This window comes from Macrotis lagotis, chromosome 5, assembly GCF_037893015.1.
Source record: "Macrotis lagotis isolate mMagLag1 chromosome 5, bilby.v1.9.chrom.fasta, whole genome shotgun sequence".
NCBI classification, from domain to species: domain Eukaryota; kingdom Metazoa; phylum Chordata; class Mammalia; order Peramelemorphia; family Peramelidae; genus Macrotis; species Macrotis lagotis.
Window position 1 is genome coordinate 112,265,260 of NC_133662.1, and position 13,569 is coordinate 112,278,828.

The 13,569-nt window shown below is 33.4% G+C and overlaps 1 protein-coding gene across 14 annotated transcripts in view; it reads right to left on the reverse strand.

Moving 5' to 3' along the window:
- The window catches only part of CDK19 (cyclin dependent kinase 19), a 192,409-nt gene that overhangs the window by 12,571 nt on the left and 166,269 nt on the right, over positions 1–13,569 (reverse strand). For all 14 annotated transcript variants that reach the window (XM_074187354.1, XM_074187364.1, XM_074187352.1 and 11 more), the window contains 3 exons: positions 9,534–9,677; positions 9,274–9,343; positions 3,612–3,684 (listed from right to left, as the gene is read on the reverse strand). In XM_074187354.1, coding sequence (XP_074043455.1) covers positions 3,612–3,684; positions 9,274–9,343; positions 9,534–9,677 — 287 coding nt within the window. The remainder of the gene's footprint in view (positions 1–3,611; positions 3,685–9,273; positions 9,344–9,533; positions 9,678–13,569) is intronic.

Sequence of the window (13,569 nt, forward strand, 5' to 3'; positions counted from 1 at the left end):
CAAGTCCTTCATAATATGAATCCACACTATTGTTCTACTCTTTTTTTTATCTACAGACCATTGAAGCTAGCTGCCTGATGGTTTCATAAATATGATATCCCTGGAATGAACTCTCTCCTCATCTCTTCCTCTAAGAATCCCTAATTCTTTAAGGCTTGGATCAAATGCTCACTCCGATGTGACCTTTCCCAATGTCTCACCCTCAAGCTGGTAGTGCCTCTCTGAATTGCTTTTATGGGTAAATATTGCATATACTTTTATATGTACATGTAATCTTCCTTGATAGAATATAAGCTCTTTGAGTCTTTATCTCTCAGGGTTTGACACATAGTAAGCCTGTAACCACTGTTTGGCGATTAAGACCTTAAGAGGGACATTTCAAAGAGAAGGTGGTATTCAACAGAGTCAAATGCAACAGACCATAGACTCACAGACTTAGAACTGAATGAAATCTTGAGAAGACATCAAGTCAACTTCACATTTTACAGTTGAGGAAACAGAGAGATCAAGAGAGTTCCCTATTTACATAGTAAATCGGGAGAGTTTGAATCCAAGTCAAGAAATGATAAGAAATGGAAAGGAAAAGGATATGAGATTTAACAATTACATGGTTAAAAAAGTAGTATCAGTAAAGTAGTTAAGAATGAAAATCAAACTGCAAAATCAGGCATCAAGGGGGTAGAGTAGAAATAGTGATCATATACTCCTTTTTTTAAAACAACTGATGAAAAAATAGAGACAGGGGACTCAGAGAAGATTTTAGGACAGGGAACCATAAGCAAAAGAGGAGTCAGAAGAGAGGGAAAGCAAGGATGTAAACAATGGGAAATTGTTGATGAAGCAGGGTTCTCAATGAGGTAAGAGGGGACCAGATTTAAGACAAAAGACTCATGATCCACCCTGGAAAAAAAAAGGAGACAGGGAAAGAGTGGACAAAAATGCTGGCTGAGATGATAGAAAAATTCTGTGGTGAAAAGTTAAGTATCTGAGAGAAAGGGGAAGGAAGGAGAGTGAATGCTGCTCTTATGGAGCATCCACTGCCAGCTGCCACAAAAGGTGCTTCACAAACCCTGTTCCTTTGATTCTCACAGCAGTCTTTTGAGGGGGATGCTGTTATTATCTTCATCAGCACTGAAGTCATTGTAGTTAAAGAGGTAATATAATAATAGATGTGTATATAGTCTGAGTTCTTTAATGGGGTATACTATAAGTTCATTAATAAAAAACAAGTTTTTTTGCCAAAACAGACTCAGAATCTTTTTGAAAACAATTATAAAACACAAATTAAATTAGATTTAAATAACTGGACAAATATCAACTGCTCATGGATAGGTAGAGCTAATATAATAAAAATGACAATTCTACCAAAACTAAACTATCTGTTTAGTGCCCTACCAATCAAAATTCCAAAAAATTACTTTAACGAGTTAGAAAAAATTATAAGTAAATTCATATGGAGAAATAAAAAGTCAAGAATTGCCAGGAGCTTAATGAAAAAAAGTGCAAAAGAAGGTGGCTTAGCCCTACCCGATCTAAAATTATATTATAAAGCATCAGTCATCAAAACTGTTTGGTATTGGCTAAGAAATAGAATGGTGGACCAGTGGAATAGACTAGGTGTAAAAGCAGGAGATGATTATAGTAATCTGCTGTTTGATAAACACAAAGAGTCCAGCCATTGGGATAAAAACTCCCTCTCTGATAAAAATTGCTGGGAAAATTGGAAGTAAGTATGGAAGAAACTTAGATTAGACCAACACCTCACACCCTTTATCAAGATAAGATCCAAATGGTTACAGGACATAGATATAAAAAACAATACTATAAGCAAATTAGAAGATCAAGGACTAGTCTGTCAGATCTATGGAAAGGGGAACAGTTTATGACTAGGGAAGAGTTGGAGAACATCACCAAAAAAATTAGATGATTTCGATTACATTAAATTAAAAAGCTTATGCACAGATAAAACCAATGTAACCAAGATCAAAAGAAATGTAGTAAATTGGGAAACAATCTTTACAACTAATGATACTGACAAAGGACTCATTTCTAAAATATACAGAGAACTGAGTCATATTTTTAAAACAAAAAGCCATTCCCCAATTGACAAATGGTCAAAGGATGTGCAAAGGCAATTTACAGATGAGGAGATCAAAGTAATCCATAGCCTTATGAAAAAATGCTCTAAATCATTAATTATTAGAGAAATGCAAATTAAAGCTTCTCTGAGGTACCACCTCACACCTCTCAGATTGGCCAGTATAACCAGGAAGGATAATGCTCATTGTTGGAAAGGGATGTGGGAAATCTGGGACACTATTACACTGTTGGTGGAGCTGTGAACTCATCCAAACCTTCTGGAGAGCTATTTGGAACTATGCCCAAAGGGCAACAAAAATGTGCATACCCTTTGACCCAGCAATATCACTACTGGGTCTATACCCTGAAAAGATGAGGAAAAAGGGTAAAAACATTACTTGTACAAAAATATTCATAGCAGCCCTGTTTGTGGTGGCAAAGAATTGAAAATCCAGTAAATGTCCTTCAATTGGGGAATGGCTTAGCAAATTGTGGTATATGTATGTCATGGAACACTATTGTTCTATTAGAAACCAGGAGGGATGGGAATTCAGGGAAGCCTGGAGGGATTTGCATGAACTGATGCTGAGTGAGATGAGCAGAGCCAGAAAAACACTGTATACCCTAACAGCAACATGGGGGTGATGATCAACCTTGATGGACTTGCTCATTCCATTAGTGCAACAATCGGGAACAATTTGGGGCTGTCTGCAAAGGAGAGTACTATCTGTATCCAGATAAGGAGCTGTGGAGTTTGAACAAAGTGCAAGGACTATTCCCTTTAATTTAGGAAAAAAACAGATAGCTTATTGTCTGATCTTGTTACCTCTTAGACTTCTCTTCTCTTTAAGGATATGATTTGTCTCTCATCACACCCAATTTGGATCAAGGTACAACATGCAAACAAAGTAAAGACTGACAGTGTGCTTTCTGGGGGGGGGGGGGAAGCAAGATTGGGGGAAAATTGTAAAACTCAAATAATATCTTTAATAAAAATAAATTTAAAAAAAATAAATAAAAAACAAGTTTTTATTGCTAATTAGAACTCTATATTTAGTGAGAGACAAAGACTACCATGCACTGAATTCCACAATTGGAAGTGGTGTTAGGGAAATAAAAAAGACTTCAGGTAAGACAGGAAACAAGGGTTCCGGTTTTTTCATCTAATCTCCATATTATTACAAAACTAGTTTTTTTACAATTATAAACTTTCTTAAAGGGAAAAATATTGTAAAAATTTTTAATAAAATATTAAATATCAATAACAATAAAAATGTCCTCCATTTTTCATGAATTTTCGGGTTTGTTGGGTTTGTTTGTTGTTTTTTTTTTTTGGTTTTTGCAAAGCAATGGGTTTAAGTGACTTGCCCAATTACACATAGCTAGAAAGTATCAAGTGACTGAGACTGTATTTGAACTTAGGTCTTCCTGATCCATTGTGCCACCTGGGTGTGCCCCTTCAAAAACTTTTTTTACACATTGGAGTAAGTAATTATTCCCTGATAAATTATGTTTTAAAGAAATGAACTTACCAAAAGGAAAACTTTGCTGTCAGGCTTCACTTTGTGTTTTTCCATATATTTTATGAGGCTACTATTGGCATACCTGAAAAATCACATTTAAAAAGTAGAATTCAATAAGAATGAAAATCTGATTTAAAATATAGTTCACCAGAAAGAAGTATTACATACTTTGTCACCTGGACCTTATATAACTTTTCCTGTTAATGGTGGATCCCAAGGCTAGTTTTCTTATGTTCATGTGCATTCAGTAAAAAAATAACTATCTGGACAACAACTGAGAATAAAGGTTAAGAGTAGAAGAACTGTGGTTAAAGGAGAAGTGACAAGTATCTCTATTTCCTTGGTCTTCATGTTAGACCCTTCTTTGGGCAATTTTCACCATTTTGAGTTTTCATGTTTTCACCCCTATTAGAGAGCTGCTGTTAGGGAGACCTCCTATTCAACTTTCAACCAGGTCTTTTCATTCTGATTGGACAGCAGGAGAGCAGAGTACCAAACTCCTCCCAATGCTTTTCTTTGGAGGACAGAAACTGGATTTAGCTCACTCCACTTTGCTTCTCCTTCCCTGACTAGCTTTAAGTCTATACAAACAGCTATTCCCTGGAACCCTTCAGCCCCTTTGGAACTCCCACCACTGTCTTGCTTTCCTGCCTCCTTTTGGGGATTGTCTCCCCCTTTAGATTGCAAGCTCAGTCACTTAATAGATGTTTACTGGATTACTGGACTGATTTGTAAAATGTAAACTCCCTGAGGTTAGTAAGGCCTATTTTTGTCATTTTTTTTTATCCTGAGCTCTTAGCCAGCATCTGGCACTCACTAAGTACTTAATAAAATGAATGACTGATTTCTGATGATCAAAATTCAGTGACCAATCTGTAGCCCCAGGGATGTCTTTTACTTAACCTGATGCTAAAATTGCCTGTTTTAAGTTTAAGTATTTTTTAACTTGAGAAATTTCCTTAAAAAGAATTTCTCTACCCCTTCAACTTGGAATATAATTATTTTGCCAGAGATCTTTTAAAAGTACTTATCATGAACATTGCAATATAACATGATTTAATGCTCCCATGAAATAATGTTTCTTATTGTCTTTGAGAGATCAAAAAATGAACTTGGCAAATTATTGTCCAGGGAGAATCTGTTCCACTTATTTGCAGCTTTCTCTTATCTTTTATGTTTGATTATAGCAAGGATGTTGCCATAGAGATATAGGAGGAAAAAAGAGAATTTGTGACAGAAAAGAAAGTAATAACATCTGTTAATTACTAATACTTATTTTTCTTATGTAATTTGTCATGGGCTTTGCTTATAAAAACATATTCAATTCAATTTAAAGTTACTTTAGCCAATTCCTTTTCTAACTTCACTTTAACCTCCAATGAGCAGATTCAAACAGATATTTTGGAAAAACACTAAAAAAGAAACTGACTTCTTTCTTTATAAGCATCCTCTGAGAGCTGAAAGGACCTTTAAGAGATCATGAGTCAACTCCTTGACTACAGGGAAGGTATTGTTTCAAATGGCATTATTTTAAGTAAGTTTAATGAAGAATAGATAGGTTAAATGTTTATCTTACATCACTCAGTTGATGTTAACCCCTGGTTAAATAGAAAGTTTTTTCCTCTCATAATTAAAGGCAAGAGGAACCTGCAATGAAGTGGAAAGATGGTTCATTGGTCCTCTTTAGTCAGACATATAAAAGAAGTGGCAAAGTTTTATTGTGACTCCAAAGAAAATAAGTAACAACATTTCAGTGGGTATTTGATCATGTTTATTGCTAAGTATTTTTTATGATAAATATTTTTTAAAAGATTACTAGAAAAATAATTGAAGTTCATACACCAACTTGAATAGTATTTTTATTTTATCTATTTTTTAGTAAATTATCTATTTACTAAAACTTGATAAGTCCCTTTAAAATATATACTTGATACTCTATGACATCAATGGAAAGGTGAGAATAGGCAATAACAAAGCAGAACATAATTCAAGAATGGGAGGGGTCATATTTAGACATTAGACACCTATAATCTACATCTTATAAAAGTTTTCCTTAAAGGAAGAACCAGAAGGAGCTAGACAGATTACTGATTTTTTTTTTTGAGGAGGAGAGAGGGATGGGGGAGGGCACGGAAAAACTGACTTATTATTTTATTATTCCACAGAGTTTTCATTGAGTATCTTTTCTGTAACCTAAGAGACTCAGAGTTGCCTATCTGAAAAGGTGAAATCACTACGTCTTGGCAAAGGACATAATATTATGGAGTGAGAGATAGTGAGGAATCCAGAATAATCCTAGGTTGTAAGCCTGGGGAACTAGTAGGATTGCTTTTTAATGTAATAAGGAAGTTAGAGGGAAAGATAATGAATTCTGCTTGGATAGGTTGAGTTTGAGGTGACTACTAGACATCCAGTTTGGTATGTCTGATGGGCAGTTAGAGATGTGAGACTGGAGGTCATCAGAGACACTGGGGCAGGAAAGGGATATCTGAGAAGGGATATAGTGACTCAAGATGAGATCACCTAGTGAGATAGTATGTGAATGAAAAGAGCACAGGATAGAAATCTGTGGGACACCTATGGCTAGAAGGCAAGAACTGGATAAACACCTAGGTTCCTTTGAACCTGAGGAAAGGTCTAATAAGTAGGAGAAGCAGAAGAGAGTAGTGTACTCAAAATTTAGAGACACATGAATATTAAGGAGAAGAACAGTGTCAAAGGCTACAGAAATGTCAAGAAGAATGAGGATTGAGAAAAGATCATAAAAAATAATCTCTGTTGGGAAACATCTGACTCAATTACCATGTGGAGATAGATGGCAGTTATGGACAACACTGGTAAATATAAATTCAATTGTAAACTCTTAAGAAGGTCAGTGGAAGATTGTGAACAGTAGCCCATTAGGAAATAGCAAGAAGTTATAGAAAGAAAAATCAATTTAAAGAAAAATTTCTGAATGATCTAAGTCATCCAAAGGTTTTTAAGATTGAAACTCTAAAGTAGAACAGGTAGACAAATGATGGGGAAAAATGTGCAAAAATTTATAGCAAACCTTTTTACCCTTAAGAAGAATGAAATCATCATATTTAAACTCTAAGATCACAATTGTAGATTTGCTTATTTAAAAAAAGCAGAAATGGTCCTTCAGAAAATAAGGATGGGAAATGCAATTAGATTAGATCAATTGCACATACAAGTGACAATATGCTGGAGATGACATATTTTTGAGCAAGGGGTAGGTTCTACAAGGTATTGAAAACATAAAAGAAAAAAATTAGGTTTTCTTTTCTCCCTTAGCCTTATGATTTCACTGGTATATACAACTTCCAGTGATTAACTCCTAACTAAAGCTAATCAGAAATCACTCTCCAAATCATAATACTATAAATGATTGAAGTATTAAGAGGTCAAATGACCTGAAAAGGACCAACAAGACAAACATTGCATATGTCAAAGACAAAACTGGAATCAAAGTTATTCTGACTCCAAAGTTAGCTCTTTATCTACTATGCCATAGTCTAGCAGTAGCAGCAGTAGTAGCGGCCCATTTGCCTCTTGTGCTCTTGCACTGGCCACATCATTGCACAACCACCATGAAGTTTTATCTGGTCAATCAAATTGATTAGAGATCTGGGCCTATTCTCAAACTTTAAATGAGTAAGAAGCCATACTTGCTAACTTGGAGTCAGGCTGGAGTCCAAGTGTCAATCAGGACACTTCTGGGAAGCAGAATTGGCAGAATGAAAGACCAAATGGATGAAGAATGCCCATTGTCCAGACTAATGGATAATTCTTGTTTATCAATATGTAATATTGGACAAACACTAAAATGAGATGGGCACAGAACTGAATAGAGAAGAGTAGGCAGGACTGTCTTTAGGAAACTGTTAGTTCTATTAATGATGGTAAGCTTCTTCCTTTTTTTTTTTTTTTTGCAAGGCAAATGGGGTTAAGTGGCTTGCGCAAGGCCACACAACTAGGCAATTATTAAGTGTCTGAGGCCGGTTTTGAACTCAGGTACTCCTATCTCCAGGGCTGGTGTTCTATCCACTGTGCCACCTAGCTGCCCCAGGAAGCTTCTCTTGAAACAAGGGTTCATCTTTTTAATACCAACATTTTTCTGGCATTGTAAGCCTGAAAAACCGGAAACACTAGTCTTCAAAGGTCTAAGGTATAGAATTTGCTTATGATTTCATTATTCCACAGAGTTTTCATTGACGATATTTTCTGTAACCTAAGAGACTCAGACTTGCCTATTTGAAAAGGTGAAATCACTAGGTTTTGGCAAAGGATATAAAATATTGTGGAGTGAGCAATGGAGAGGTTCATGCATATAAGCAAACTGTAACTCATTAAAAACAAGGGATTATAAACAATGATATAAAAGATATCATCAAAGAAATGTATGATTTAATTTAAAAGAAGATAGGCTGGTCACAAGGCAAGAAATATCCTCATTATATAGGGAGATCTTAAAAAGACAGTATTCAGCATTGTGTAGACCCTTTGTTGTAAATTAATGTGAAAACATGCAGAAGAGTTGTATAAAATGAGTAGACAGACAGGACATTCCCACAATAAGAGATCCATTAGAGTATAATTAATTATATGATAACATAAATTATTATCTTCTAAGGGGTCTTGAAATGTTTGTTAGCTTTCCTATCTTTCCCTTTATTTCTACCTTTCCTCAAGAATTTGTATTTCTCTATTCTGAACATTCTTTTGCATTTTAGGTAGCATGTTAAGTTTAGCTAAACTTTCCATTTCATTTTTTCTCAATGAAATAGAATATCTTGAGATTGTTTTTTAAAATTAAGAAGTATTCACCAGTTTTGAAATCATAAATAATATTTCTCTAATAAATTGACTGAAACTTTTCTGAAATCCATTTTCCTCATCATTCTAATATTTTTCCTTCCCTTTTGGAGATTCTACATGCTATCTTTTCTGATCATTTTGGTGAAGATTTCCATTCCAGTATAAAGACATCAACCAAATTCTTATTTAGTTACACAGCTCAAAGTTTATCTGTCCTTAACAATTATTTCATTTTCTGTATAGTTAAATTACACTCAACATACGCCAACTACTTGTCCAGTTTTTGAAAAATTGTTTTATTTCTCTTTTAGGAAGTTTGGACAGTTCATGTTACTAAATGCCTTTACATGAAGGTTTTATTAAATTAATCAAAGAATCCACATCTCTTTAACACCCTTTTCTCCTAATTTGGAATTTTTAATAAACTCATAGATGACATCTTTATTTTTTCCTTTAACATTCAAACAGATTCTTTACTTACTATGTTTTCATCAACTCTAGGATTTTGCAAATAAGTATATCATTTTTGGTTTCTCTCTCTTATTCAGCAGTCTACTACTTTGACATTTCAATAATATGTGTTATTTTGTCCTTTTAAAGTCAGACCTTTATTATGCTAGAGTAGAAAAAAAATATTTAAAATATCTACTCATGATAATACCTCTTGCGTACTTAGAATTTTTTCCTTTACTTGGAATCATCTTTTCCATAACTACTATACACAAAACAGTTCCTAGTTTCAAACAGTGATTCACACATACTAAAAAAGTATGATTTTTTTTAAAAAAAGCTTTTAAATGTTCCCCTTTGGGAATCTTATTTTGGCTATATTCTATATAAAAATACTTACGTTGTTCTTCTGAAGTCTTTTTGAAGTGTAGGATATTCTGGCATTTTTCTAATATCTTCCCAATCTTTATCTTAGAAAAGAAAAGAAGGTATTGTAATAAAAGACACATACTGCTATAAAGAAGAAATATTATGGTTTATAATTCAACAACATAATACTGGCTATTGGATTCTATGATCTTATTATCTTTTAAAGCTCACATTATATTTAAAAATAAAAAGTACAGATTATAAACATTTCCTTTAAAAAGAATAAATCACCTGCAGGGAATCCCATGACACTAAAAATACGATCAAGTTGATCATGATGAAAAGGATTGCTTGTTTTGATATCTTCCTGACGACAGTGAAAAATAGGTTCTGAAGTCAATAGTTCAGCAAATATGCAACCAATTGCCCATATATCTGTGGAGGAAAAGATAGCTTATTATATGGATATATTATATTCAATGGTTCAATTTCTCTTTATTACAGAACAATTAGATTCTACATATATATTCTATACATATATTCTACATATATACTACATATATGTTTTTTCACTAAATAAATGAAAAGTAAAAAGTACATCAAATTATTTAAATACATATAGTTAGTACATATATATGTGAATAAGTATTGTGTCAGGGACAACATGCTGGTCTTGAAGTCAGAAAGCCCAGAGTTCAAATTCTTACTTCAGACTAACTTATGGACACCTGAACAAATCACTTAAACTTTCTGAATCTCATTCTCTTCGTCTACAAAATATGACATAAGAACTCCTGTCTCACAAGGTTATTATTATTATTATAAGGATAAAATGAGATAATTTGCAAATTTTAAAGTGCTATAAAATTAAATATTTGTGTTGCTGCTAAAATGGTTGTTATCACCACTTCCAGATTAAAAGTCAAACAAAACATATTTGTAAATTTTTAGGTTAGGTTGCTTTCTGGCTATGAAACTCAGTTTTTCCATTGACTTAGAGCAAATGTCTTCCAAAAGACCACTAATTTAATTTAATTTAATTTAATTTAACCACCAAGATATTCAAATGATAACCTGAAACAGAACATTATGCCCTAGATATGATACTGTGGAACAAAAACTCCAGATATAATATAATCATTCCTTCAAGACAATCAAATACATAGTAATAAAATAGTATTTATGACAGTTCTTCGAAATCTAAACATCCAGTACATAGACCAAATATATAAATGACATCCAACTTCATCTAAAAGTCTATCAATTTCAGCTTTCTCATAGATACAAATGCTAGCTAAGCAACAATGACTGCAAAGAGGACTCTATATAAATCTAACAAAATATGGTTCAGCAGATAGATTAACTAAATGAAAACAAATTCTAATTTAAAAATATTTGCCAGGTTCCATTTTTTATCATATGGCTAAACATCTTATAGGAAAAATTATAAATATATACTATTTTAAAGCTATCAACTAGGTTTCAGGAATAGGGTATATATGTCATTTCTTCAGATAAAAGAAATTAACCATTTCAAGCACAAGAACCTTAATAAATTTCTTCCTTCCTTAAAGATAATGAATATTTCTTGAGGTTTCAGGGTCCTTGTTATAAATATTCTTTAATGAACAAACAAGTTGTAACCTATTCTTTTAGATTTTCTATTTCCTTCCTCCAGGATATAGTGTTAACTTTCACTCTAACAATTCCCTTCTAGCATGCTATTTGTAATCTGGTAATAAGAATTTATTTTCAACAAGGATCACTGCGATTCTGAGTTAAGTATACAATTACAGTGACATTTATTTCTGATAACCATAAGCCTTTTCTGGCCATTTTCCTGCTGAGAATTTTTAGAAGTCCGACCTTCATTTAAAGTGGAGATGACACATCATAATCATCTTAGAAGTGAACTCTACAAAATTAACTTTCTTTCAAAATTATATAGAGTCATCTTATGGGTGAATTTATGAATAATCTAAATATACATTTATTCAAAATTTAACATAAAATCTTCTAAATGAAGTCACCAATGGAAACTGGAGAAGCATTTAATTATTAAGGTAAAATGTAAAAAACAACTTTTTAAAGAGGAGCAAACTTTCCATTTAAAATAGGATGATGGTTTATCATTTAATAAAGAGCATTCACTGAGAACTTAATACAAGTAAGAGCAATGATATCAGGAAATAAGAACGGTTCTTTCAATCAATTTATAAAGAACTGGCCTGAGGAAGGAGAGGTATTGAGGAATACAGAGTAATAAGCTCATTTTTGCTTTATTAAATTCAGACAAAATATTTTTCTAAGAAAAACTAAAGTTAATAAATTTTATATATAAGAAGACATGATGGGGCGACTAGGTGGCGTAAAGACATGAGTCTAAAGTATAATCTTATTCATTTATTTTGTTTTTGTTTGTTATTTTGTCATTTTAGTTGTGTCCAACTCTCCGTGAACCTATTTTGGGTCTTCTTGGCAAAAATATTGGAGTAGTTTGTCATTTCCTTTTCCAGCTCATCTTATAGATAAGTAACTGAGGAAAACAAGGTTAAGTCATTTATCTAGGAACACACAGCTAGTAAGTCTAATAAGTAAACTCAAGTCTTCCTTATTCCAGGTCTAGTGTTCTATCTACTGTATCACCTTGCTGCCCATATACAAGCATACACACATCTTCAGTACAATATAAACTTCTTGAGGGTAGATACTATTTCATGGCTATCTTTGTATCATGAGTGCTGAATACAGTGACTGTCATAGAGTGGGTACTTAATAACTGAGCTGTTGAATGCCAGATTAACTAGGCACAATCATTTCAGTTGATAAATGTGGCTTAAGAATGAGCTAATCAGGGTGGCTAGGTGGCACAGTGGATAGAGCATGAGCCCTGGAGTCAGGAGTACCTGAGTTCAAATCTAACCTCAGACATTTGATAATTACCTAGCTGTGTGGCCTTGGGCAAGCCACTTAACCCCATTGCCTTGGAAAAAACCTAAAAAACAAAAACAAAAATGACCTAATCACATGATTGGTTTTTTTGTTGTTGTTACAGATTATGCTTCCAAGGGATTGAGGCTAACAACAAATTGCTATAAAGCAACTTATTGGTTTTACTGAATTTTATTGAATATTGGTTTTCACACCTATATTCAAATAGAGACCTGTTCTCAATGGGGAAAAAAGAAAGGAAGGAAAATCCTCAAATAGTGATGTAGGCCCCACATTTTAGGAAGGTCACTTGACAAAATGGAAAATATCTACAGGAGCAAGATCAGAATAAAGAGTCTTGAGTTCCTGCCATATGAGGAATGGTTAAAGAACTAATTGATGCTTATTATGATAAAGGATTTATGGAGGCCATGGTGGCTATATTCAAGGTATATTATGTGTGCAATGCTTTGACATCTTCTCAGACAGGTGGAATGGTAGAGAAAACCCTCTTGGTTGGCTTCCTTAGTCACATGATCTAACTCCATTATATTTTTTTTGAGGCTGCATCAAAGCTTTGTCCTTTACATGATTTTAAGATTACAAATGCAATCTTTTCAGTACTAAGTAGAAGGAACTGATGAAAACTTTTATAAAGTTCAAAAATGAGTTATTCATATTGTTATGTGTGAATTTTAATACAATATTTTAAAAATTTAGGAGTTTAGGTTAGGGTAAAGCTTTTTTTAAAAAAATTTAAATTTAAAGAATTTGTACCTCTAATGACAATAAAACTTAAAACTGCACTAAGACTTTTGAATACCTTGTTCTTTACTACAGAGATAACACCTAAACTAAATATTTAAAATGAATGTTGGAAAAAATGGGCGTGCAATAGATAAAAATTCTAACACTGAGTAATCCTATCACTCTGAGTTTCAGCAAGTTTAAAACCATAGTATATTCAAGTGATTTAAACACTTCTTCAAAAATCCTCCAAATATCCTTCACTTCATACTCTCAGGTAGAACTGCTCCTTCAACTTTTAATGATTCTTGATCTAGAATATGTTACTTTGGTCAATCTGAGGTCTACAAGAAGGGGGGCAGTTTTTATAGTCCAGCCTCCTAACTATATTCAGCTGTTTAGGGAAAGGACACTTCTGTGTCTTAGGTGAGTAATAATTTATTCTAGTACAGCTATCTTAACTCTATAATAAGGTCTTTTGTTGTTGTTGTTTTTTGAATTTAACAATTTTTTCCCCCAATCTTGCTTCCCTCCCCCTACCCCCACAGAAGGCAGTCTGACAGTCTTTTTTTTTTAGTTTTTGCAAGGCAATGGGGTTAAGTGACTTGCCCAGGGCCACACAGCTAGGTAGTTATTAAGTGTCTGAGGC